The sequence below is a fragment of the Marmota marmota genome, unplaced genomic scaffold, assembly GCF_001458135.2.
Source record: "Marmota marmota marmota unplaced genomic scaffold, marMar, whole genome shotgun sequence".
Taxonomy (NCBI): domain Eukaryota; kingdom Metazoa; phylum Chordata; class Mammalia; order Rodentia; family Sciuridae; genus Marmota; species Marmota marmota.
The window spans coordinates 23059856-23086753 of NW_026000240.1; the positions used below are offsets into that span (position 1 = coordinate 23059856).

General features: G+C 50.5%; 1 protein-coding gene across 7 annotated transcripts in view; it reads right to left on the minus strand.

The window, feature by feature from the left end:
- Pxylp1 (2-phosphoxylose phosphatase 1) overlaps positions 1-26898 on the minus strand; it is a 57606-nt gene that overhangs the window by 9825 nt on the left and 20883 nt on the right. For 6 of the 7 annotated variants that reach the window (XM_015486988.2, XM_048794551.1, XM_048794548.1 and 3 more), the window contains 3 exons: positions 20962-21094; positions 7354-7512; positions 6341-6467 (listed from right to left, as the gene is read on the minus strand). In XM_015486988.2, the coding sequence (XP_015342474.1) occupies positions 6341-6467; positions 7354-7512; positions 20962-21046 (371 nt within the window). In that variant the 5' untranslated portion in view covers positions 21047-21094. Of the gene's footprint in view, positions 1-6340; positions 6468-7353; positions 7513-18816; positions 19197-20961; positions 21095-26898 lie in introns of those variants that run through there. The other variant, XM_048794553.1, reaches the window with a different exon arrangement.

A 26898-nucleotide genomic window follows, 5' to 3' on the forward strand; every position in this document is an offset into this window, starting at 1 on the left:
TTTTTTTTTTTTTGTGGGGGCAGGGTGGGGTGGATACTGGGGATTGATTGAATCTAGGAGCACTCTACCACTGACCTACATCCCCAGCCATTTTTGTTTTTTGAGACAGGGTCTTGCTAAGTTGTTTAGGACCTCCCTAAGTTGCTGAGGATGGACTTGAACTTGCACTCCTCCTCCCTCAGCCTCCCAAGTTGCTGGGACTATAGGCGTGAGTCACTGAGGCCTGGCTAAGGCAATATATTCTTGAGTCTCTTTGTTACTACGGCCCAGACTTGTCCTGAATAATGGAGAAATGATCGTATCTAAGCAGATGCATTTTCCTTCCGCAAAAATTCATTACCGTCTCATTGGAAATCTGCTTTCATACTGAAATCTGAAAGAATCCACAGTGCTCTGATTTAAAGCCTTCAAATCATTCACTTCTGAGTCTTTTTCACATTTTTATGTGCCTTGCTCGTCCCTATTCATGCCACAAAGCTCGAGATAGAGCCCCATGGCCAATCTATACTCTCAGGAGGGATCGTGCTCTGCTTCAGTGGATGCTGAGGCATTTCTGAGCCCTGCACAGAATGTTCAAGTGCTCAGAGGACAGAGTGAGAGCATCAGCGCTGTTAACAGAAAGCCACGCCCCAAACCCACCTGGCTGGGGACAGGAAGGGGTTCACACCAGATTTTTAACATTTATGCTAAAAAAATTATTATTTACAATCTCAACAAAATGAAATTCTAAAATAAGCCCAGTGTACCCTTCTGTCTTTGGCTTCCCGGGCCTTTTTGTTCTACTTGATGTGAGTAATGGCCGCACACGCCTCTGCTCTCCTCTGCTCTGCCGACCTCCCCAGTTGGCACACCTTCAGCCTCGCCCCTGGGGGGCCTCTTTCCTCTCAGTGCCAATTACATAATGTTGCTTCCTAGGCCTGCTTCTGGCCCTTTCCCCACTCTGCAGGTTCTCCCTGGGATCTACTCAAGCCCGCAGCTTCAGCTGCCACCCACATACTCAACACTGTCCAGTGACCCCATCTCGCAGCAAGATGATGCTCCCGAGCGCCCAAGTACTGGACGGTGTCACCTGAATGTTGGAAGATGGCTCCCTCACAGCACGGACGCCCAAAGTCACAATTTCCCTTCCCTCCTCCCTTCTTCCATGCTCTCTATTCCAGGGAGGGGCGGTGCCACCAGAAGATGACCCATCAGAATCTGGACACAATTCCCCCTCCTAATCTGCCTAATGACCCCGCATGGCCCTTCTCTAAGGCCCGCCCCTCCATCTCTGCGGCCCTTCCCTGAGTTCCAGACTCCATCATTATTTGTATAATGAAGTGTGTCCCAGGGAGAGCTGGGAGCGCTGCAGCCCAGAGAGGGTGAGGGGAGCACCAGGGGAGGTCAGATGGCAGAGGAGGCCTTGGAGGCTGTGGTTGGAAGGCAGGCCCCACTCCCAGGGACTCCCTCTGGACCACTGTCCCTTAACAGCATTAACCCTGCCACCTGCTTCCAACCCCTGCTGTGCAGCGTGGTCACTTCATGCCTTCTCTCCCCTGCTGGCACTGGGAGCATCGGAGACAGCCTTGTTTCCACCCCTCTGCACTCCTCACTTTGAGGACCCCAGCATCCACCCTGTCCTGCATCCCCCGATGTGCACTGGTTGGTGTCCCTGCCCCAGGGGCCAGTTCTTGTCAGCAGCTACCTGACCTGTTCCTGCACACTTTTCCAGCTGCTGACCCAGGGTGGCCTTCCCTGACCTGCCAGCTGCTCTCCTCTCCCTGCCCCCCGTGGAGATGGGCTGCCCTCTTTTGGCTCATGCTCCAAAATGCGGGCACTCAAACCATTTCATTTCTTGCTCTTCTTCTACTTCTTTCTCTTCTTTCCTCACTGCCTCTGCCACCTGAGCTGGCTGTCATTCAGGGAGGGTCACCAGACACCGGCACTAAGTTGGTCTCTCTGGAGGTGAGCAGGCCCCAAGGGCAGAGATGGCCTTCCCTCTGTGACTTTGAAGCCCACCCTCCCCTTCCTCCTGGGCTCCTTGAACTCCCTCCTTGCGACCCCTTCTCCAGATCATCGCGGGTTGGCTGCCTTGCTTTGTTTATGTTCTTGTTTATGTGACAGTACCTGGCGCGTGATAGGAGAACAGAACTAAAATGTGTTGAATAATTGCGGACTGAAGTGAATGTTTTTCCTCCTTAGATCTACAAAAGCACATTTGGTTTACATTCCTGAATGTAAAAAAAGGAATTAACTAAACATGGTACATGAATAATGAATACTTTCATGCTGGCTAAACATAATACTCTGAGGGATGAGATGGGACCCCTGTCATAAAGTGTGTGGCATTCGCAAAGAGGTTCAAAACCTCTAAGAGTCACAGACGTGTCCATGTGGGAGGAAACTTTGAGGCACTGGTGTGGACGGGCCACCACTCCTGCCTGCCTGAGATCCCCTCTGGCCCAGACATTCCCTTCCACAGTGGGAGCAGTGCGCTCACTGCAGGCAAGGCTCACTGCCCGCGAGGATGTCACCAAATTGCTAATTTGTGAGCTGAAATGTCAGCTGTGGAACCAGATCCACAGACCCCGGGCAGTTAGTCGGTGGCTCACAGTGGGTCTCCCACATTGGGCTCCTCCTCACGCTGTATGTCTCCAGTGATGAGCTGGCTTGTCACTAGTATGTGTGTCTTTAAAGATGGAATTGAGTAAAAGATGTTAGGTACAGTAGCACCCCTTGTCTGAGGGGGGCAGGTTCCAGGATAACTAATGGATGTCTGAAACTGTGGATGATATATTTTTTCTTTTTTTCCTGTACAGACCTACTATGATAAGGCTTAATTTATAAGTTAAGCACAGTGAGACATTAACAAGAATAACAATAAAACAGAACAGTCATAACAATATACCCTAATAAATGTTATGTGCATGTGGACTTTCTGTTTATTTCTAGAATTTTCTGTTAATATTTCTAGATTGCAGTTGACCACGGGTAATGGAAACTGGTGGAGAGGGGTTCTCAGATGAGGAGGGCTACTGGAACTAAACATGCACACCCTGCCCTCTTCCACAAAGGACTTAAAATAGCTCCTACAAATACAGGATGGTCAATAAAACGAAAATAGGCAAAGGGAAATGAAGACAGAGGCAGCTCTGGCAAGTGGTCACAGATGCTCCAGAAAGGACCCCACCTGAGGGCCCTGTCATTGTGGCAATAGCATGAGGGGCCCTGGGACATGGCCTGGTCTAGTGACTGGTCAAGTCTACTGCAGAGGAGGAAAGTGGCTGGGCCCAGAAGGCCCCAGGCTACTGTGGGCAATGACATGTGACCACTCATCAGGCTTAGTGGACTAGCCTAAATGCTTATCCCATTGTCTCATTGGACTTCACAGGTGCTGTATGGGAGGCATCATTAACCCTGCTTTCCAGAGTGGAGAACAGAGGCCCAGGGAGCTGAAGTGATTTTGCCATCATCAAACACGTTGCAAAGGCCTCCAGGGATTCCATGGCTGAGGCTTCAACCCATCGCCAGGCGCATGACAGGAGCACATCAAAGGCACCACGCCCTGTGATTCTCACTGAAGTCCTGAACTCATTCTGCAACCCACCCAGTCCAATAACTGCTTCACGCCAAGCTCTGGGCTGGGCCCTGGTGATCCAGGGACAGTCAGGGAGAGCAGAGACGAGCATGCTGGGAAGATGAGCTGCACAGTGCCTGGCGCACAGGGGACACCCTGTGCTCTGCCAGGCGGCCCTGACCAAGGGCACCCTTCTCTGCAAGAGCAGCCCCCAGAGACCTTCTAGCAACAGCTAACTGGTCTAGGCACAGACCCCTGGTCTGCATTGTGCTAATTAAATTCTGCCTTCTGGGAATGCAAAGCCCAGCTAGAGAAAGGGGAAGACCCAGGGATCCCACTCGTTAGTATTTACCCAAAAGAGCGGAAATCAACACACTACAGTGAGACCTGCATTCCAGGTTTAGAGCATCCACAGTTCATATCGCCAAGTTATAGAACCCGCCTGGGTGTCTGTCAGCCGGTCAGTGGATGAAGAAAATGTGGTACCTCTACACCGTGGAGCTCTACTCAGCTATAAAGAAGAATGAAGCTATGTCACTGCTGGTAAGAAGATGGGACTGGAGAGCATCATGTGAATGGAACAAGCCAGACTCAGGAAGTCAAGGGTTGAATGTTGTCTCTAATATGTGGAAGCTAGAGAAAAGTAAGAGATTAAAAAAGGAGTGGGGATCTCATGAAAAGAGAAGGGAGACAAGCAAAATAGAGAAAGGGGATGGAGGGGGAGGGAGGAGGAGCAGCAGGAGAGAAGAGGAACTGTGGAATGAAACTGACTGAACGATGCTATGTGCATGTGAGCCGAGATCACAGTGAATTCTACTTTCATGTGTAATTAAAATGCACAACTAAGAAATTATAAATAAGTAAATAAATAAATAAGAAGGAGAGCAGTAGGGTAAGGGAAGGGATTGGGGAGAGAGGAGGAAGGATAAAGAGAAGTACTAGTGATTGACGTGTAGCAAATTATGTTATAATGCATTTATGAATCTGTCAGCGTGAACCCCACTATTGTGTGGAGCTATAATGCACTCATGAAGGAAAGAAAAAGGAAACGGATGCTGGGAGCGGCTGGGGGAGAAGCTCATAATTATTCATAGTGCCCTCAAGGCTGCCCTGCACAGGCCCGGCCTAGAGGCCTCGTGGTCCACCTCCTTCGTGGCTGATCAAAGGACTGATGTCCAGCCAGTGGGCAAGGGCAGGGCTGTGCCAGCTGCTGACACACAGAAACCCTGCTGTGCCTGATGGAGATAAGCCACTCCCTGTGCCAACTTCCTCCACCCGCCAGAGCTTTGGCGCCAATAACCCAGCACAATGAGAGCCTCCACCTTGCCCCAGCCTGAGGCCAGGCGAGGGACTGCCTTCAGACATTTAACTCTTGCTTTGCTTTTCCTGACACCTATGCCATTTACCCCTCTTTTCAGTGTATCCCACCAGGGCCACAGAGCCACCCAAATGTGCTGGGGAGGCTTCTTGGAGGAGGAGGCATCTCGAGGGGCCTTGAAGAAGCTGTCAAATTGGGCCAAGCAAGGATGGGGACCAGGCAGTGAAGTGGCATGAAATGCAAAGACATGAAGGGAGGGGCTGGGGAGGAGTCAGGGGAGCCCCCTGGGAAAGGGCAAGAGAGTAGGGGCTCAGCGTGGAGGGAAGAGCGGCGTCCACTTGTCCTCTGACGTGGTCTGGACTCACCCAGGGTGTTTTCCAACCTGTGAGACAATGGGATACACTCCCTTTTGCTGGACACAGGGAAGAAGATACGAATAGCCAGGCTGCCAGCCTGTGACCTCCAGGATGACAGAGAAGACCACCCAAGAGCCTCATGATGCCCATACCTAAAATGGTTCACTTAATCTTCCCCACACTCCAGTGAGAGGGCTTGAGACGCAGACAGTGAATCTGAACCAAGACCAGGTTCAGGACGCTTTTGAAAAACAGCCCCGCTGCAGGGAGGGGACCCACAGTTCCACCTGGCTGGCCCCACCCCAGAAACCTCCATCCAAATAATGCCTCCCACTCTGCCTGCCTGCCTCCAGCACTCCCCTCTGACCTCATTCAGTGAACCCTGCAAGAGATGCTCTGTGCCCAGACACATTCACTGAGGCCAGGCCCATCACGTTATTGCTAACTAGGCTTCTAATTTTAGGCCTGTGCCATTTCCATATATACAATTTCCACTTTCTATTCAATTGTTTTTTATCCTAAGGGCTTTCAACCAAGACCAGGCTGTCTCTACTCCTGGGAAAAATAAAATGGTGGAAACACGGGGCTGGGGTTGTGGCTCAATGGTAGAGTGCTCGCCTAGCATGCGTGAGGCCCTGGGATCGATTCTCAGCCCCGCATAATGAATAAATGAATTAAAAAAATAAAGGTCCATCAACACCTAAAAAACATTTTTAAAAAATGGTGGAAACACTACCTCACATTCATGTGCAATTGCTCACACTCCCCAGCCCAGCCCGGCAGAGTCGTCCCCATTCCAGAGGTGAGAAGCTGAGCCCCCAGACCAAAGGAGCAGCTGGGGTGGGCCAGGATACCTGAGTCACAGCTCCCTGGGCCCCACCCAGCTCTCTGAAGCATGGCAGGGTGGGCTTCAGAACTGGCAGGCTCAGGCCTCAGTGTCCCTGTTGGGCTACCTGAGAGAGATGCACCCTCCTGCGGCCTCAGTCCTTTCATCTGTACAGTGATGACATTCAATGCAGGGCGGGAGCTCAGGCTCCCTGGTCCTGTAACTCTCCACTGAACAGGATAGAGCAGATTGTGGCAAGTGACTTTTGAAAAAGGAGTCTTTACCTGTTAGCCATCAGAGTGCAGTCAATTTCTGGACGCTTTGTCTTTGGAATGGCATACAGTGGGTACCTGTCCCCATGGCGAATCAGCACGTGCACCGAGATCAGCTTGAAATGATGTGGGGCGTGACCTGTGAGAGAAGCACAGGGTCCAGTCAATGCTTGACCCTTCTAAAAGGTGTCGCTTCTTTTAGAAGAGGACTGGTGGGGGAACCTGGCCAGGCCTGTGCTGGGAATGAGAGGGAGGCGGGGGGGGGGTACCAAGAGGTCGCAGAGCAGCCATCAAGGGGCCTGAGCTGTGGGAGGGGCTGCTACATTGGGTGGAGGCTGCTGAAGAGCCCCAGAGGTGGGACAGGGGATGTGGCTGGGGACTGAAGGCCTGTGAGATGTGGGCGTGATATTAACGTGGCCTCACTCATGCGCAGAGACAGGGAGGCCTATGGCAATCCTGATAACCAGGCTGCTGCTTTAAATCCTCCATGAAACAGGGCACAGTGCAAACAGATAAATATTCCACACCAGCCTGATACACGCTCAGAAAAGCAAACCTTGCTGGAGGAACTGCATTCTCCCACACCTTTATGGCAAGACACCAGCAGGGCATCCCATGGACATCTGAAGTCCACCCTGGGTCTACCCTGAAAAGCAGAGCAGCTGAGAGTGGGTGAAGCCTGGGAACCTGGTGGGGGCCACTGCTCCATCTTGCCCACTAAAGACCGTGATAATGGCAGACACCTCTGGAGGGTACTCCTGAGCGGTGTGCTGTTCATAGAGGTCACTTGCTCTCACCAGCATCTCACGCACAGGTCCCGCTGGCCAGCCCGTCTTATGGGGGGGCAGGCTAAGATTGGGGAACTCGCTACAGGACATGGCCTAGTGGCAACTGCTGGCTACAAGTCGAGGAAGGTCAGCTCCTTACTGCTGTGCCGCATGCTTGGAGAACTGTCCCCACAAGGTGCCCATGAAGTATCAAGGTCCCGTCTACAGGGGCCAGGTTGGGGGCACAGCCAGGCCCACCTTCCATGCTGCGCTCGGCCACGCGAGGGATGTTGCAGTACAGAAGGGCTTCGTAAACGGGGTCTGTCACCGGGGGCTCCGTCACCGGGTCGGGCATGATTCTCTTTCGACTCTTGCTGCTCGCTCCATTCCTAGCTGCTGACATGGGGATCAGGTGGACTGCGGGGAAAGCAGAGCAGGTCACGGCGATGCAGTCACCATAGGGCAAGGCCAGCAGCAGCCCAGGGTGGGGCTGAACTTCACCGTGAGCACCCATCCTCCTCTCAGAATGAGGAGAACTGTGGTCGGGTGAGACCTGCTGAGTGACAGACACTGGCCTCACCTCCTCATTTAATGCCATCTGACTGTTGCAGGCGTCCACCAGGACACTGGTCTCCTTGAGACCACTTTACAGGAGGGTGAGGGCGGATGTAGGTGGAAGGTGGAGCCTTGGTTCGGCTCACTCCCCCGCCTCCAGACTCACTCTCCCTGCTGTAGCCTTCTGGTGTCAAGGGGGCATCCTGTGGCCTGTCCTGTCTGTCCACCTTGCTCCCCTCTTTCTGTCTGGTTGAACTGTCAATAACAGGGTCCCGGCCCCCCTGGCAGTGTGGACCTGTGACCAGAGTCAGGAACGATAGTGATAGGGCACTGCCCTCCCTTCCCTTGAGAGGCGAGACAGACACTAGCAGAGGCTCACTCTTCCCTTCTGGGTGCTGGTCGATGTGAATGGTGACTCGAGGTTCCCCAGCCACCTATCCCTCCATGAACAGCCTCTGTCTCAGTGGTCCCCAATCCTTCCATGTTTGGGGAACATCCTGCTGCATCACAGATTTTTCTAGAACACCCTGCACAATAACAGTTGTACTCTCAGCATCTACCCTGTGAGGGAAATGAATGCAAATAAGGGCATCCATGGACCTGTTTAGCTTCTGAAAGGTTTATCAATCACTGGAATATACACATATGTCTGAGCAACTGCTGAGGCAGAGACCAACCACGAGTCCAAGTCAGTTTAAATTCCCTAACTTATTTTACATAAATATTTAAGATTTCCCTTTGCAAACATATGCTATAAGCAAAAGTTAAAAGATGGATGACACACTGAGAGGAAAATATTTGCAACATGTATAACAGACAAATCCCTGGTACCGATGATGATGATGATGATGATGATGATGATGATGATAATTTTTTAAAAAGCAGCAAAGTACTTAAGAGCCCCCACAACTCAAAAAAATCATTATAAAAGAAAGAAAGAAAGAAAATAAGTAAATCAGTATTGCCCTAAAAAAATCATTAAAGAATATAAACAGGATAATTACAAGAAAATAAGTACCAATGGCAAATAAACATATGAAAAGATGCACAAGCTTGTTTGTAATTAAAGGAATACAAAATGAAACAACCCATGGGATATGATTTTTTTCCCCATCAGACTGGAAAGTCAGGTTTTGATGATAAGATGCAGTATCAGTCAGGGCGTGGAGACCCGGATGCTTGTGCACACTGTGGGTGAGAGTGGAGCCACCCTGACAAAGGAATTTGGCATATGCTTTACAAATGTGCACTAGCCCCCATCCTGTTATTCTGTGCCTGGGAATCTATTGTACAAATGTATCAATTCCCACGATCAAGGATGTATGGCCAAAGAAACTCACTGCAGGGTTTCTGCACTAAGGGAAAAGGGAATGAGCCTGAACACCCTGTACAATGCAATACTCTGCCCCAGCTACAGAGCAGGGGAAAGAATCCAGTATAAATTAAATGAACTAAATGAGCCAAGTCACTGGGCACTGATAGAATCCTCTTTTTGTAAACAACAATAACAACAACAACAACAAAACTAAATTTGTGAATATTCAGGCATTTGTTTAGTTTGTAAACGCACAGAAAAATGTCTAGAAGGATGTCCATCCCCACACAGTGACTTCTCTGAGGAATGTAGGGGATGGGGGTGTGAAAAGTGTTCCTGGTTTTCTACAAATGTCTGAATTTGTACACACCCGCCACACACATACATACATATTTATGGTAGGTACAGGTGACATGCATTCGTGTATTTTACATATAGATAGTATTTTTTTAAATTAAACTAGGGATTTAACCTAGGAGCACTTAGCCCTGAGCCACATCCCCAGCCTTTTTATTATATATTTTATTTAGAGACAGGGTCTTGCTGAGTTGCTTGGGGCCTCGCTAAGTTGCTGAGGCTGGCTTTGGACTGGTGATCCTCCTGCCTTGGTCTCTGGAGCTGCTAGGATTAAGGTGTGTGCCACCTGCCGGGCTTCTGTTATTATTTCTAACATGTCTCCCTGTATTGCTAAAGCAACACTCAAGAACTACAGGGTTGTCTTCAGCTCAAAAGTAGAGCCCTGGCTGCTCCTAGGACCCTTTCTTTCCACAGTGGAGGAGCTAGAAAGGCCAACGCAGCTCAGGGTCCGGAGCTCACTATTGAGTGGTCAGTGCCAGAGTTGGGGACTATCCGACAGCAGATGCCCGTGGTGGCCCCTTAATGGCTGCCCTTGCGGTGAGCATGCCCGTCAGCCCTTGCCTCTACTCTCTATGGAACGTGGTGCATTCCCTCTGCACCTGAAGGGCGAGGGACACGGAAGAGATCCTGTCAAGTGAATGGCACGGGACAGAGGGGTGAGGGCTCCTGGACAGTGGGCCTTGGACACCCTGGATCTCTGTAAGCACATGGCTGAGATCTGCTGGGGCTGCCACTTGGGAACCATGGGCCCAGTTGACCTGTGCATGACTCCAGGCAGCGTGGCTTGGGCCAGTAGGCCTTGCCCATATCTCTGGCTCCTCCAGCTGCCCCGGGGGACAATCAGAAACTCTGGTGATTCCCGAGCAGATGACCAGAGTTCAGATATCACAGGCAAGAGAAAGGGAGCCGAGGTGTTAGGAGTGAGGGTGGCCAAGCCAACAGATGGGAAGGGTGAGTTCCCATGACACATCTGGGAAAAATAATCCTTTGAATCTAAATGAGTGCCCTGGGCCACAGTGCCACCATGGCCAACGTGAATAAGAGACTAAGAAACATTGCTGATGACCCTGACCAACGGGCACACACTTTCTCCATGTGTGATCCCTGAGTAGAAGGCTCTTGAGGCTCACTTTCACCCTGTCTACATATCTCTAAAGCTTGTGTATAAAGATGCCAACAGGGTCTCAATTTCAAAGAAATGGCAGAGTATATTAATCTGCGAGGCATCTGCGTGGGGCCCCTCGCTCTCAGAAGAAACCGGTAAACTTCTATAAACCAAGTGCATCCCATGTCGGCCCCCCTCACACCACACACCAGATACACAGCGGGTGCTTCCGTGAGCAGTATTAGCAGATGTTCCTGTAGCTGCGATGAGGAGGATATAAGCTAAACTGACCCTCTCTGCTTTTTCCAGCATTGACCTGCAGCCCAGGAGAAGTCCCTATCAGCCAGACAGTGGCCTTGGACACAGGGTCCTGCAGCCTGCAAGCCCAGGCCTTTTAATTGCTCAAGCCTGGTATCTATGCACCTGCCCATCCAGCCTTCCTTTCTTTGATTATAAGAAAGAGGGAGCAGGAAACATTTAAACCTTCAGGGGAAAGGGCCTTCTCTGTCCATGCCACCTCCTGCACAGACTACTTGGTTCTGGGGAGCAGGAATGGTCAGTGAGAACCTGGATATAAAGCAACCTTGGTGGATTAAAGTCCAGCATCAGGGACCATTGGTGTCCCAGCGAATGTGAACGTGACAGACTTGAAGTTGGCTCAATTTTGTCTCCGGGACGTGCTGCCCCATGAGTCACACCACTGACCATGCCAGCCAAGAGAGGTCGGGGTCCAGGCTAGCCCCACTACCTGCTCGGTACCTTCCTGGCTCAGGGCCCACCTTGCTCTTGTTGGGACCTCAGCCCCAGTCTGGTCACCTCCTTAAGGGGCTGCAACCACCTCCTCCTTGGGACTCCACTGAACTCAGTGCTGAGCTTCCCTGCTTCCCAGGAATCCATGGTCTGACTGCAGGGAGGTGGCCCGGGGCTGTGACTTCCTAGCTGTTGTGACTTGGGGCAAGTACCTCTGCCTCTCTCTGCCTCATTCCCTTCATCTGTAAGACAAGTGACAAGACCTACCTCAGGGTGGTGGCTGGGATGTCCCGAGAGGTCACCTGTGAATGGAACATGGTAAGGGACCTAGAAACTCCCTCTCTACGTTTGTCACCTGGAGCAGATTATCCCTGTTCCTTGCAGGCTCTTGAAAGGTGCTCCCTTCAACCCGGGATCGGGAAGGGGTGCTGAGCCTGCGGCCCCTTCAGGGAGGCACCATGAGCAGTCCCCCTTCTCTCGGGCACCCCGGTCTTAGCTTTCCTGACTCCCTTAAGTCCATTCAGTTCACCTGAGATAGCACCTTCTCACCAGCTGAAACACACCTTGTCCTGCCACCTCCTGTCCCCCGTTTCCTCCTCACAATACTCCAAAAGGCTGTGGAATTCTCTCCCCCTCGTCGGTCTGCCGAGGAATAACGATGTGTTCCAACAGTCGATTCCCACAATTCCCCTGGTGCTCCTCAGCTCACTAGATTATCTTAAATGCCCAACCTGCCTCCAACCTGTGCTGAATCTAAAAACGGCTGCTGTAATTGCCAGATGAAAACCAGAACCACAACAGAGAGACCACACTCCAGTTACTGCCTCCAGTCACTCACGTTGGGGTGGAATCAGTTACCCAGGCGAAGTGTGAAAGTCAAGTTCACATCTGAAGACTTTGAGATGCTTGGTTTTACAAGATTAATAGAAGATAGCTGAGTACACAATTAGCCTTTTTTTTTTTTTGACCTGTCCACTTTGGGCCATGATAGAACACCAACCTTTCCTGTTTCCCCATTTTTTTTTTTTTTTTTAAAGATGGGGATCTCACTAAGTTGCTGAGGCCAGCCTTAAACCTGCGATCCTCCTGCCTCAGCCTCCCGAGTAGCTGGGATTACAGGCCTGCGCCATTGCTTTCGGCTTCTTCCCCGTTCTTAGTGCTGCTTCATGGTGAACCAAATTGGGTAAGACTGTAGCAAGGGACTGATGAGCCTGGTAGCAAATAGTGAACCCCATGGCAGTTCCATGGCTGGGGACTGAGTACATCCTACCAAGGGTTCCTCACCCCAGCTATCTGCAAGCCTTTATCTCTTGCTTGCCTGATTCCTTGCCCGTCTGTCACTGGGACCTAAGCCTACCTATTGCCAGAGTTGGGGGAAGGGTTCCCCATGGTGGTCTGAGCTTGAGCCCCAGTTGTAGGAGGCTTCTTAGAAGTCAGGAGACCCCATATCCTTCACATTCCCTGTTAACTGGCCTCCACCCGACAGGTCATTGGATTAGATGATGTAAATATTTAAGAATCCAAATCATGACAAAAACTAGAAATGACAGATGTCTAGAACAGGCCTTGAGAAAGAATTAGGAAAGGAACCTGTCACTCACCTGCTTGGGTCCCAAATCCCTTTGCTTTCACCTTTGAGAATCTGATAAAAGCTACTGATCCTTGTCCCTGACAGTGGACTGTGTACAGTCTTTTGAATTTAATTTCTGGGGGTCACAGGACCCCTGCAACCATAAGGGACAATACAAAAGCCCCTGGGTTCAGCCTAACAACATGATGGAAACAGTTTTCTACTTTCAGTTGGCTCTTGAGAATCGACGCCACAAAATTTTCCCTTTTCACACCAAAAAGGGATCTTGACACTTCATTTAAACATGAGTTCATCCTAAAATAGTCAACGCTAAGGTATAAAAAGAAAAGGAAAATCACCCACAAGCCTGCCCCCAGAGAAACCCACACTGAACATTTTGGCATCTGGGTGTGGCTGGGTGTCTTGCTGGAGGTTACATGTGTGCTTCTGTCCCTGGTCCAGTGCAATGGTGACAGAGTGTCACTGAGGCTCAAGGACAGTGTTCTCATCCTTCCAAGAGGAGTGAGTAAGATTACTCTGTGTCTCAGAGGTCTGTGCCTCACTGAGACTGGCATGCCAACTGTCCCTAAAGGCGGGCTGGGGATGCCTTCCGGGTAAAGGGTCAAAGGGGAGATGCAGGTGGGTGTGGCCTGCGCCACATGTCTGTGGGGACACAAGCTGCCCCACCCTCTGGTATCTACTTGGGGCTAAGGAGAGGCAGAGCTCTGGCTGGGTTCCAGCCCCTCCATGACACAGAAGAAAAGAGGAGACCAAGGAGAGGCGAGAGGTGGTGCCGAAGCTGAGCAGCCATCAGAGAGGAGCCACGTGGCCCCAGGCAGAGGCGGGGTCTGCCAGGCCTGCTGCAGCTGCGCCACAGGGGGCCAGGATAGCAGGACAGCCCCAGAGCACCCTCCTGGCACTGCCTCACGTGGACTCCTGTTGGGGATTCAGACTCTGCCCTCTCCAGACAGCCTCAAAGGCCATACAGACCGGCCCAAGGAATCCTGGGGTTACAGCCGCAGGAGAACTCACCGTGGACACATGGGTCACCTTTTCTCTTTTTCCTGCTACAAATGACACTGCAGTAAACATCTTAAAAGTGTCTCTCCCCTCCCTTGAATTATGAGAGATGTTAAAAGAGAAAGTGGAAGGAGAGGGAGGAGAGGGAGCAAAGGGAAGAAAAGTGAAGCCGGAAATCCAAACAAGAAGACATCTTCATGAAAAGGAGCAAGATGAATACAACTAGCAAATTTAAACCTTGGTGATTGTTGGGAAAAGTATAAACGGCAGCCATACCCCAGAGAAAAAACCCCAACATGGCGCCTAAGCACCTCTTCTTCCTACCTTCTTCTTTTCTGCAGTGGCGCGAAAAGTTCCCGCCCGTGTGAACTCTCCCGCCGGCGCCAATTTCAAATCTCGCTGGCGGGGAACCTTAGCCCCAATGAGAACTAATTCCTGGGCTCCGGAGCTGATATCTGAAAGAACTTGCCAATAAGCGGGTTGCCTGCCATTTATCTAAGCCCTACCATCTCCCCCTTAGGTCTATATAAGCACACTGCTTTTTGCAATAAAATTGGAATTCTCCCGGCAAAGTGTCTTTGCGTGGGGAATTCTTTCAGTGATAACGATGGATGAGCTCTGACTGGACTCTCAGGTCAGAAACAGAGCTCTCATTTTCAATTCTTCATTCTTCTTGGCTCAGAGAGAGAGACAGAGACAGAGATAGAGAGAGACATGAATGGACCTTACTGTGGTTTTTAGGGTAAAGGTCAAATATCTCTGATCTCTGGAAATCCAGAATCCAAAATGCGTGAAAATCTGAAACTTTCAGAGCAGACATAATGCCACAGGAAGGAAACGCCACACCAGAAAACTCTGTTTCATGCACAAAATCATTAAAAATACTGTAAGAAATTAGCTTCGGGCTGTGTGTAAAAGGTAAACACAAAACATGAGTGAATTTCACGTTAGCCCTGGTTCCCATCCCGGAGCTATCTCATTACATGTACACATATATTCCAAAATCCAAATGCTTCTGTGTCCCAAGAATTCTGGATAAGGGGCCCTCAGTTGGTACAATGCCCTGCAGAGCCCTGGCCTGCTGAAGCCTTGCCACCCAAACACTGCCAGGAAGGCACATGGAGGTCTTCATGAGTCTGCAGGTTCACTTGCACCACGAGGGTACGCTCTCTCCTCCATAAAATAAAAGGCACGCAGGACACTGAGCCGAGGGTGCAGGGCCTCGGGGCTGGTGGCAGGGCCCGCCTCCTTCTGCAGCCAAGGAGCTCACTCTCTGCTGTCAGTTATCAAAATCTGTGCCTCAACAAAATTGCTAGAGCCATATATCACAGTCCTTCAGGGTCCCCAGCAGAGAGCACGCCCAGGTGGAGGGAGCCGTGCTGTGTGCCAGTGCTCCCCAGCTCAGAGGCGGTTTCCTTTTAAGCTATAGGCTGTTCCACCAAATGTCGTTCTTCTCTTTCCTGGTGGACATCAGACCCCAAACACAGTACGAGAGGGACAGGGAATGAGGCTGAAGGCCACAGGGACAGGTTTGGTTCTGTGAGTAAGAGAGGTGCTAGGGAAAACACACACACACACACACACACACTCACTCACTCACTCACTCAGAGCTGGGTATGTTGGGACTCCTCAGCTGCCCCCTGAGAACTTCTGGAAGGTAACCTGCCTCCCTTGTCCTCCTGCCTACTGGGCCCCAGCCGTCTCCCTCCCTAGTGACCTCTCTTCCTCTGTGTCCCAGAGCTTCACCCTTGGCCTCTCCTCTGTTGCCTCTTTCTGTGACTAACCCCACCTGCCCTTCGGACTTGGCACCACGTGGACCTGGCACCACGTGGACCTGGTACCACGGGAACCATGTCAGATGCTGACAGGGCCTGGGCAGGACTGTGGGAAAAGGGGCAGCCCCTCCTCAGTGGCCAGATTCCCCTGCAAGAGGCAGGGGCCTCCGGTTACTGGACAGACTCGTTTTTTAAAGAAGGGTTTGCAAGTTTATGTGAAATTGGTAAATAAATTTTAAAACTCTGGAAACACAGGCTGGGCCAAGCCAAGCAAGCTCACAGGCCACTGGGGCTGGAGCAGCTTCCTGGGCTTCTCCAGCCTGGGCTTTGTGAACAGTGAACACGAAGTCCTCGGGGAGTGCTTCCTGCCAGCGTCTCGTCTCTCCTAGGCCTCAGACCCGAGACCCTGCCAGGCAGGACATGGCCCCCATTTGGCCCTGGGTATCTCCAATGACCTCAGGAATCTCACCAACTCCCCAAGCTCACCCTACTTCCTGGGTGGCCTCAATCTGCACCACTGCCAGAGCCCTGCCCTGCTGGTCTGCATGTCCTGAGCACTCTCCCTCCCAGCTTCCCCGCCCAGGCCCCAGGCCACCAGCTCTACATGGTTGACCTCACCCCATGTGCTGGGCATTTCCTTTGGCCCCTGCAGCACCTCCTTGGAGCCACCCTTGGCCTCTCGCTGCAGGAGTGAAACAGCCTGGGTCGCATCACCCTGCATTACCCCCAGCTTGCTCCTTTGGGGTGCTCTCAAGCACTCGCACTTGAGGCACACCAGGGAGCTTGCCCACTGTGGGGCTCCCCGGGGTCCACTCCCACCAAGATTCTGTAGGGAGGGGCATGACCTGCTTTCTTGGGAACAGACATTTCAAACAAGCTCCTCAGGCAGATCTGATCCAGGTGCTCAGGAGCCCAGCTCGGGAAGACACAGAATTAGGCTGTGGGCCTCCCAAGACACCAGCTGGAGGGAAACTCTCCTGCTGCAGTGATCCCTGAAGCCTCCAGAACATCAGGTGGTGGTAGGAGGTGGGGGCCCTAGCCTTTGGCCCAGCTTCACAGCCACACACAGGGGAAGCTCTCCCGCTCTATCTCTGCAGGCCCAGCTCCACCGGCCATGGCCACCCTTCCCCAGCACGGCCCAGGGGCACCCTTCTCCAGCATCACCTTTGGCCAATTCCAGCCCTGCTTAAGGAGGAGTGGAGATGCCACCTGACTCCCCAGTCCTTGCTGAGTTCTTGTCCTCCATCCTCCCAGAACATTCTGCCACAGATAATTTCTAATTCATTTGACTCAGCAAACACATACGTTGAGATTACAGGTGCCAGGGGTTTTAAAAATTCTAGTTTGCCAACTCATGGGGTTGGGACAATCACTAGCCCCACTTTGAACGGGAAGGAGTTGAAGCATGAAGGGGGTCAATGATTTGCCCGAGCTCCCACGGCTGATGAATGGCAGGACAGGGACTCCATCTGGGTGGTCTGGGTCCAGAGTTCACACTTCTTCCCACCTAGCTGTGCCCCTGCCTCCTATCTGCCCTGGCACCCGGTATGTGGCATTCTGAATGTCTGCTCCTGACACTCCAGAGAGCTGTCTATGGCCCCTGAAGGACTTCAGTCCCCGCCCAGGAGGGAAACTCCAGGGACGCACATACTAAACTTCACACAGTCTCAGATTTCAGAGACTTGAAATGGGACCGGGTCCTATGACCTTCCTCATATTGAACCCTTCAGAGCTTGCAGACTCCAGTGATGGAGAACACAGCACCCAGGCCACCTCTGTGTGGCACCCCCTTCGGGAAATTCTACTTCCCGCTTAAGAGAAACCTGTCTCCACGTTCACCTGGGCCACGCAGATCAGGTCTGACCCCTTGCAGAGCGGGCACTTCAGATTTTGAAGATATCCTGGTCTTTCACTTCTGTAGGCTAGCCTCGCCTCCTCCACTTGGGATCTGAATCTCCAGTCCACCTCCAATCGTTCCCTCTGAACCTGCTCTGATCAATCAGGGCCCTGCCCAAGAGGACCACCCCCAGATACGTACACCATGTGCTCTGTACAGATTAACCCCCATCCCGGCCAATGTGCTCTAATAAAAAATAAATAAACGGATGACATATTTCAAAAGCTTCCCCCTCCATCTTGTGGCTGAAGGAACAGAAGCTCTGGCAGCCTTCTGGAACACCAAGAGCCCTAGTTTCTGATGACAGTGCATTATGATGGGAGTGTGGTTTGCTTAAAAGATTTATGTTGGCTAGGCTTCCATGAGCCAAGGGTTTTTCCAAAATTCTTCATTCTCATACCGATCCTGCAAAACAGCAATCGTTAACTCTATTTTACGGGAAGGAAATGGGGTACCCAGATGCTTAGCGGGGAAGCTGAGCTTCCAACCCAAGGCTGGAATTCAAGAGCCTGTGTGCTCCTGTCACACCGCCATTTTGGGAATGCCAGTTGGAACATGGAGCACCAAGCACAAAATAAGCATCAAGGAAATGCTGGGGCAGAGGAGGGAAGTGGGGAGACTATAAATGAGCAGAAGAAGCAGAAACATAACTAATGATTCACGAGTCTTCACAGCCTGACCGTCTTTCCCTGCTGTGATGAAGGAGCCCCGCGATTTAAGAAGTCATTTTTCTACTTGCGGGAATTTTAACTACGATAACATCAAGAACTTGGAAATACAGAGTAGGTCCATTATATGCTAATGGACCTATTTCAAGAGACTATAAACTGTAACTTAATCTTTTGTGTGTCCCTTCCCTACTAACCCCCTCCAACATCAAACCCACATAAGCACTTAATAAATGCATGTGGGCTCACTGCATTCCTTCCGTACCCGGAGGAAGAAGCACTTATTTAAGCAACCTAATTTCTGAATCGTAACCTGGGTCTTAACTTTCTTGTATTCAAAACACCAGAAAAGGAAAATTACCAACCAGAGGAAATAAGATAGACGATCATTTCAGAAAACAAAACCATACTGCTTACTTCAGGCAATGAGAAGACCAAGTTAGAGTTTATGGCCTCAAGCATATTATTTAAGATTATTATATGGGCTAGTATAAAATTCAAAAATTAGTCAAAAGGAATTATAAAGCAAAAGTTCCATACATTTTATGGTAAGAATAAAAAAAGACAGTCTTACTCAAGTAAAATCTTCATAGTACGAATTAGTGCAGTTTCTTATACCGAAATAATAAGCAAGCAATAAAGCAATCAAATAAATAAAGCAACTGAACTTCATTTCTATAGAAACGAGAAAATTCCAGTTACACTTTACCTAGGAGTAGAAGAGAGGCAAGAACGTCCATTTCTTAATATCTTTCTGAACTCCGACGTACCCCAGAATAAAGAACTTAGAGCGAGCCACGCTAATTTACCCTGCAAAAATTTTCCTTAAAAAAGCGTGGCTGAAAATTGGCTCTCCTGAAACAGAGGTACTTTCAGAAGAGTTATATAAGCAAGACACACACAGGCCCATTCAGTGACGTGAGGACCAGCGCATGCCAGAGAACACAAGTCACCCAGAGCCACCTCTCAGAACCTATTGGGTCTCAGGGTAAAACTCTGGGTTGACTGTAACATCCCACTTCTCTGACCAAAGGGTGGAAACTTTTTAATGAGAAATTATAAACAATTAAACTACTGAAAATCAAACCACCCTTTTTTTGGAAAGGATTCATAGTTTGCAGCTCATTAACCATCTGGAGTATTTTTAAACTTCTTGTGCCCACATTCTCTTGACCTCCTTTCCAATTCTGGAAGGATGAAATAAGTTATTTTAAATTTTCTTTACTATTAGAAATAGCTTGTCACGTGTCCCCAAGGTGCGCCTGGCACAGAGTCACGCTGGAGGTGAATCGGGAAGACCTGCTCAGAGCCTCCTCTTTGCTAAACCTCCTACTCCCAATGCCAACTCTCCCCACAGGAACTCACCACATCCCACCCACTGGCTCCTCTTTCTGTCACTGAAAATGAGACGAAATGCCACCTCCCCACAAACATGTTCTGGGTGGTGACAGGTGCCAAAAGGACAGGTCCTCTGTTCTATAGGGTGAGGTGGTAAAACAGACAGGTGGCGGCAAAAGCACAATTCCCAGCATAGACAGACGCTTGCTCAGCTTTTAGTTCAGAAAGGGAATGAGGGCCAGCCTCGTTCCCAGAGTGGGCTTGGATTCATCCATCCAACCTACGTTCACCTCCTATGTGCCTGGCAAAGCTGGTTCCTGGGATATAGAGGCAAATGTGACAGGGTCCCTGCTATCAAGAACGGACAATCTTATAGAAGGAAATGACACAAGAATGGAAAATGCTGGGCTGGGGTGGTGGCTCAGTGGCAGAGCACTTGCCTTGCATACGTGAGGCACTGGGTTCGATCCTCAGCACTGCATAAAATAAATAAATTCGTAAAACAAAGGTATTGTGTCCATGTTCAACTAAAAAAAATTTTTTAAAAAAAGAATGGAAAATGTTGATACTGCCTGGTTAATGACAGGAGGGACAGACTCTGGCCTTCTGGATGTACATCACAGAAGTAGCAAACACTTGGGAGCCCATGGAAGATTCCTGGAGGAGAGGAGGCAAGCTCTGAAAGAACCTGGGGCCGGGTACAGGAAGAGCACCCGTTGCTGAGGACAGAGAGAGTGGGCACACAGGGAGGCTGGCACTTGTGGAGAACAGCAAGCACAGACAGGCCCCTCGAGGGCCACCAGGAAGGGCCACCGTCAAGGAGGTGGCAGGGCCAGGTCTGTGCTTGAGGGCATCTGCTTGTGGGGAGCTGTAGTGTGCACAGATTTGGGGCACAGACTGGACACAGGGATGCCACTGAAGGATGTGGAAGTCGGTGGACTGGCCTCACCAGCGACATCTTGTCTTGTCACACAGAATTGCCCACGCCCAGCCCCCGCTGCCCAGGAACCTGAGTTTGATGCCAGTGACCTCATGGCTCCACCCTGCCCCAAACAACTCTGGCCCTAAGTCTTACTGAAAAATTAAGAGGACACTGAACTCCCCTGGGGGCCAACCTGAGCCCAAACACCCCTGCTCTGTGTGAGTTTGCCCGAGAAGTCAAGTTGGGCCACTCGGCCTCCACCTCGGCCTCGGTTCTGGGAATAACTGGAGTTTTAATGTCCATACAGAAGTAGAAAATGTGTCACAGGACCTAGCGAGCACTCTTGTTTCTCATAGCCCAAAGAGCAGCCCCAGAATATTGGTCAGTGATTTAGGTTTCCTGCTTGCAGCCTTATACCCCAGGTACCAATGATTAAAAAAAATAAAAAATAAAAAAGACCCTATTGTTCAAAACCTCTGTGGTTCATTTAAAAAGAACAAAGGCTCAGGGGCCTCCTTGCTTCCTACAGACTCAGACCCCCTATTTCGGAACGATGCCCTCACCCTCCCGCACTGGGCCCTGCCCTATACTCACAGAACTGCAGGCTGAGGCTCAGGAAGGCCAGCAGTGCAGCCAGGGCCAGCAGCAGCAAGAAGCGATTGCGGAAAAGCATTATCATTTGTTCTATTTTCTCTTCATGGTCTCACCTCTTCATGGAGCACCAGTCCTGGGGGAAAAAGCAGAGGCGATCGCTAAACAGGTGTCGAGCGTGGAAAACCAGGTCTGTAGCTGAAAACCAGTTAGCCCTGTCCCCCGACAGGGAGGCCAATGCCCTGGCTGGAGAACAACCACATGTTCTATCATAAGTTCTGGTCGCCAGATAAGACCAAGAGAATATTCCTGTCAAGTTGGTAAGAGGCGGCCAGTTCATGAATGCTTATCTGACATCAACAGGAGTGAGATATTTTGGGAAATGGAAAGACAAATCCAGGGTATGCTTGTCGAGTATTTACAGTGTGCTAGACAATGCCACTTCACCCCATAACAACCACTAACCTTTAAACCTCAACCTCTTTGGATGACCATTTGGCTAATCTGACCTTGGTCTTTAAATGAAATCATCAATTTGAACGTCCATCATTGAAATGTGTCTCACAGTAAAGCTTTCAGGGGTGGCTGGGGTGTGCTGAAGGATTTGCTTCACACTAACTATCTCCATGTGCCAATCAGAGACCTCCCTCATCGTGGACCATGGAGACCACTGAGGAGGGGTCTTCCTGCAGCCCCAACCCACCCATTCTAATTTTCTCTGACCACATTAGAACTGTGCAAAGGGAAATTAAAAATAAAAAAAGTAACTAAACGAGATCCTTAGTGTCCTGCCTGAGAAAACAGTGAAGAGCACTGTGGTCTTACCCTGTTGGTCTTATACAGTATGTTTATTTTCTGGTTCTCACAGTAGAACTTGAAAACCACAGTCTCTTTAGAAAAGATTCTGAAACCACAGTAAGGTTTTAACAGTTATTCAGTGTCCCCCAGAGCCCTGACTGTCAAGATGGGATAAGAGCTTATCTGCTAATGTGGCAAGGACTTCACACACTCCACAAATATACTAAAGGCCACTGAATGGCACAGGGGAGGTGGCCTGTGTGGCGTGGGCACTTGTTAAGCTGCTTTCTTAACAAGCTCATCTGCCGGATTGAATCAGGAGCCAGAGCCTCTCCCCACGGGCCCTGCATGGAACTTTGAAAAACACCTCATTTTAAAAGGGACCTGTCAAAGCTTGTACCAAAAGAGAACATTTGCTAAGAGTTTGAAGAAAATGCACTTGTATCTCTGGCCGCTATGGCCAGCATCTGGCAACTCTGTTACCGACAGATCCTGCTTTACATCTTTAAATAGAGTCTGCCTCTATCCCTTGAGTTACCACCCCTGACCAAGAATCAAGTGCCCCAGCACCCAGACTGACTGGCAACTCCTTCCGGGGACAGTCCCCTCTAGGCCTGGGAGGGGACTCATCTGCCTCACGAGCTCTTTGACATTTCAGGCTTAAAAAAAAAAAAAACCTTCCCTGGCTATTCTGCCCATGATTTAATGTATTGGGGACCCCAAATAAAGTTTTCTGTTTCTGAAAGTTGAAGTCCCATTAGCTGCCTCCTGGAGGTGCTGGTAAGGACATCCACAGATCCAGAGGGTGGCTGGGCAGAATCTAGGCTCAGTGAAGGCCAAGGCCAGGATGTCTGCACTGCACCCCGAGAGGCTGAGATCACAGTAAAGAAACAGAATCGGGTTCATCTGACCATGGTTTCCTCCTGTGGCCACTCAGAGGGTGAGCCCTTGGTGCCCACGAACCCTAATCTCAGATAGTGTCAACCCCGGGGGACTCTGGCTCCTGATCCAGTCTGGTGGGTTCCTCATGCAACAGTAAACCAAGGGAGCACAGCCTGAGTGGCACCCCGGTCTCTGCGCCCTACCCTGGGCAGGCTTCGCTGACCACAAGCTCCCAGAGGACAGATACGGAAGTGGCACATGGGCCTGCAAACGTCCGTCTGCAGGGTTTTCAAAGCTACTCTGAAGAAAGGTGGTGTAGTCGCTCACCACCTTCCTCCTAGGAGTAGGAGCCCCTGGCCCTCTCTGGCCAGAGAGCCTACAGCTCAAAGCCAAGCATTTCCATTCACCAAGCACTGTGGGAAGCAGCGGCCGTGTGGCCTGGGTATTGCCTGGCTCACCCCTTGCAGGGTGGGCGTGCACATCACCCACATGCAGATAGAAAACAGGAACCCAAGGGCACAAGGCAGAGTGGTGGTGCCAGGGCACAAAAGGAGCTCCCGATGCCCCTAGAGCTCCCCTCTATGGGTTACAGTGTCCTTCCCACACACCACCGACTCTGGCCATAATCTGCTGATCAACACAGATTGAGTTCACCCTGGACATGCCCAGCTCAGCTTCTCACGCTCTTCAAGGGGCAGCAGCTTCTTCAAATGCCATCAATGACCTCCTGACACAGTGATCCTTTTAATGTGAAGAATGGGGAGAGAGAAGACTAGGGAAAAGGCTCAGAGCAAATTTAACCCTTTTGGTGTCTCCGCATCGCCACCACAAACAAGTATGTTGGCTTTTCTTCATGGTTTCCTCTGCCACCTTCTTTTTGAATGTCCACCTTTGGTCATTCTCATTCTCCTTTGCATGAACATCTCCTAGAGTTGCTGCCTGGGAACTGGCCTTTGGGGCCTTTCTAAGTTCTACCCCTAGGATGGACCTATAGGCCTGGCTGTCCCTTGCTGCTATATATTTGGGGACCCTACAGGCAGCCAGAGGCAGAGAAAGGGCAAGGTCCAGGACTTCAGTCAACTATTCATGCTCTCTAAGGCCGTTTCCTCATCTAGAAAAGTGGACTAATTACCTCAGAGGACTAAATTTCAGGCTGAGTACAGTCCCCATCATAGCAAAGATATTCCAGAGACTGGGTGTGACCACTTTGTCTTGAGTCCTCAGCTCTTGCTTCCTTCCTCCTGGGAAATAAAGTTTAGAGTGGAAGTTTCTCAGCTCTTGTGGTCCCTCTGGGTGTGTGAACACTCAATATTTGCACGTTCCTGTCCACATCCCTCCTTCTGCAGCGATGGCTCAAGTCTTACCTGGGAGTCACTGTGGGAAATCACCCACCCAGATTTCTGAGTCTAGGTGGGGTCTCTTGCATTGTCACCTCAGAGGCCACACCTGCCTCCCGGTTGCTCTGTTTGCCCACAGGAGATTGAGCACCTCTCTTCTGCTGCTGGGCCACGTCTGGCCTTTCAGTGACTTCCTGCCTCTAGTTCCCAGGGATTACCACCTCAGTGACTGGCAAGAGCTAGTCAGCTATGGTTCGATTTGCCATCTCTTTTCATGTGGGTTTAACCACAATGTGGTTCAGCCTTGTCTCCAGGTAGGCATCAGGCAGAACGTTTTAATTAATAAATTTATTTATTTTTTGCTGAGTTAAATCTTAGACTTATTGCATGGTGGATATGTTATAGTAATGGCCTCTGGTTGTTTATGCTTTTCTACATCGATGGGCTTCCATAGTTTCCTCCTACACCTACTCTCAGTTTGGCCTATGGAACAATACCAGAAGCTTGAAGTGTACATATGCCTGAGGGCTTGTCTTCCTTTGCTACTTCTGGAACACGGAGACCACCATATAAGGATGCCTAAGCTCCTCTACTGGAGGGTGGGGGACCATGTGGAGCGTGGGCAAGCACTCCAAGCTGAGGCTTTCTTCAAACAACCAGACTGTCAATCATTACACACACACACACACGAGTGAGGTCATCCCGGACCATCCAGCTCTGCCCAAGCCATAGTAGACTGTTATCCAAAGAGTCTGCCCAGACTAGGAGGACTTCACAAAGCAAACACGATGGTTGCTGTTATAAGCCAATAGGTTTTGGGAACTTGATACAAAGTAAAAGCTAGCTGATGTGATAGGGAGGAAATGCCTCACGTCTTCACCAGGAAATTCACAGTGGGGATCTCAATCTCCGTGACCTCATCTGTGGCCACCACGTGCAAATCTCCATCTTAATGACATTCTTTAATCTGCAGAGTGCTTTTTGGGAAAGAGGCTGTATATAGTCTAGATGTAAAATACTTAGGGTATGTTGGGATGACCAGATGGCTGGGATCATGTAACTACTGCTTCTAGTCTTTGGAAAATGTCAGAGGAGAGTCAGAAGAGGAGCAAGCAGAAACCCAGAGAGTGTTGAGGGGAGGATGTCGTGTGCGCACGCGCGTGTGCACATATGCGTGTCCAGCACAGGAGCCAGAGTGCATGGGTATTTCCCCACTGGGGATGCTTCTTCATGAATGTGACTCCCCGGAGCCCTAATGTAGTGGAAACCATGAGACTCCAGAGACCCACAGATCTTTGTTCAATCCCGGCTCATTGCCTATTTTCCATGCGCTTTCTTGACACACGGTTGACTTTGCTTCTCTGAGTCGTGGGATTCTGACTTTTAAATAAGATTGGAGACAAGAATATGAAAAGTGGGAGGAGCAGACATGGAGACAGGCAGAGCCGCAGCATGGCGCGGAGAGGACTGTGTGGGCCTCACCTCTGCAGCAGCCACACAGACCGTGTGCCTCTCTAAACACAAAAATTCACCCTTTCTCCTCAACTTTGGGTTCTGCTCCATGCTGGGGTTCCTCTCCCAAACCCTGGCCACTTCCCGGTCACCAGCCCCATCCCTCAAGGGAGGCAGACAAACCTGCAGCCACACTGGTGGCCCTGCTCCATGCAGGTCTCTCCTGGGGTGACTCAGCTGTCCTGTCTCACCTAGCCCTGGGTTTTCCAGCCCGGAACATCTGTTTCAGCGTGTTGGGCCCCACCCCCCCAAAATCAAGAATCACCAGCTCACTGTCTCTCTCCAGATCTTCGGTCCCAGCTTGGCGATGAAGGTCATGATTTTCCTTATTTACTTTTTCCCCCCCAAGACAAAATAACTATGATAGAATGCAAACTTCCCATGGAGTTGAAGGAGGCTGTGTTGATGGCGGGAGCTGGGACCCCAAGGGGGAGGGTGTGCACATGCCTATGTGCCTGTGTGCTTGTCTACTGTGGTTACCAGAGGACAGGCCCTGCGGCTGGGACTATTTCTCTACGGGGAAATACCCACAGGGAAGCACACATAGTTCCCAGAGCTCCTTCCCCTTTCCCACGCCAGGAGGACACTCACAACAGCCGCGCAATCCTTGGTTTCCCTGCCTGCCATCTTCCTGCAGTCTCTGCCGGGGAGCTCTGTGCCCACCCCGGGGGGTGGACTGCAGCTTCTCCAGGTCCCCATCACACGCAGGCAGGCCATACCAGTCACAGCCAGGACTCTAGGTCCAGCCAGGCCTGACGTCTGCCCACTCACAGCCCAGAAAAAAGAAGTTGTGGGACAATTCAGGGCTGCACCTGCAGCAGGAGGTACTGAGCTGTTACAACTCCCTCGTCTCCTCATCCCCAAACAGCTCTGAGCCCCATCCCCTTCCATGGAAAGGATACTCTTGGTTCAACAGGCACTATGTCCCAGTTCCCATAAAGACCTCTGTGGGAATGACTGTTTTGTGTCCGGCTGAATATGTAACAGTGGCTCATGGTCAACGCCTTTGGACGCAGCTTTAGTCCCCCCGTACTAAACCCACATGGTAAAAATATCTGAAACTCAGAAATGGAATAATTACTTTGAATTCCTAATTAGACAGCAAACAAACAAACAGAAAACTCAGCTAACTCAATCCCACCTCCCAACAAATCTGAGTAGCAAAAGAAATCTAAGTAGCAAAAGAAAAGATTTTAGAATATAATTCCGGAAACAGTAAGAGTTAATAAGCAGTTCCCATTATGTTACGGTGAATACCACTTCTGCGTTAAAAAGAAAAAGAACTGTGTCAAAGGCACTTTTATAAGCTACTACTCCATCACCAGAGGTTTCCACAGGCCAAGTTCTGGCCTTCCCCCCAACCCCCAGTTTTTTCTAACCTTTTAAGATCTGGAAATGCCACATCAGGCAA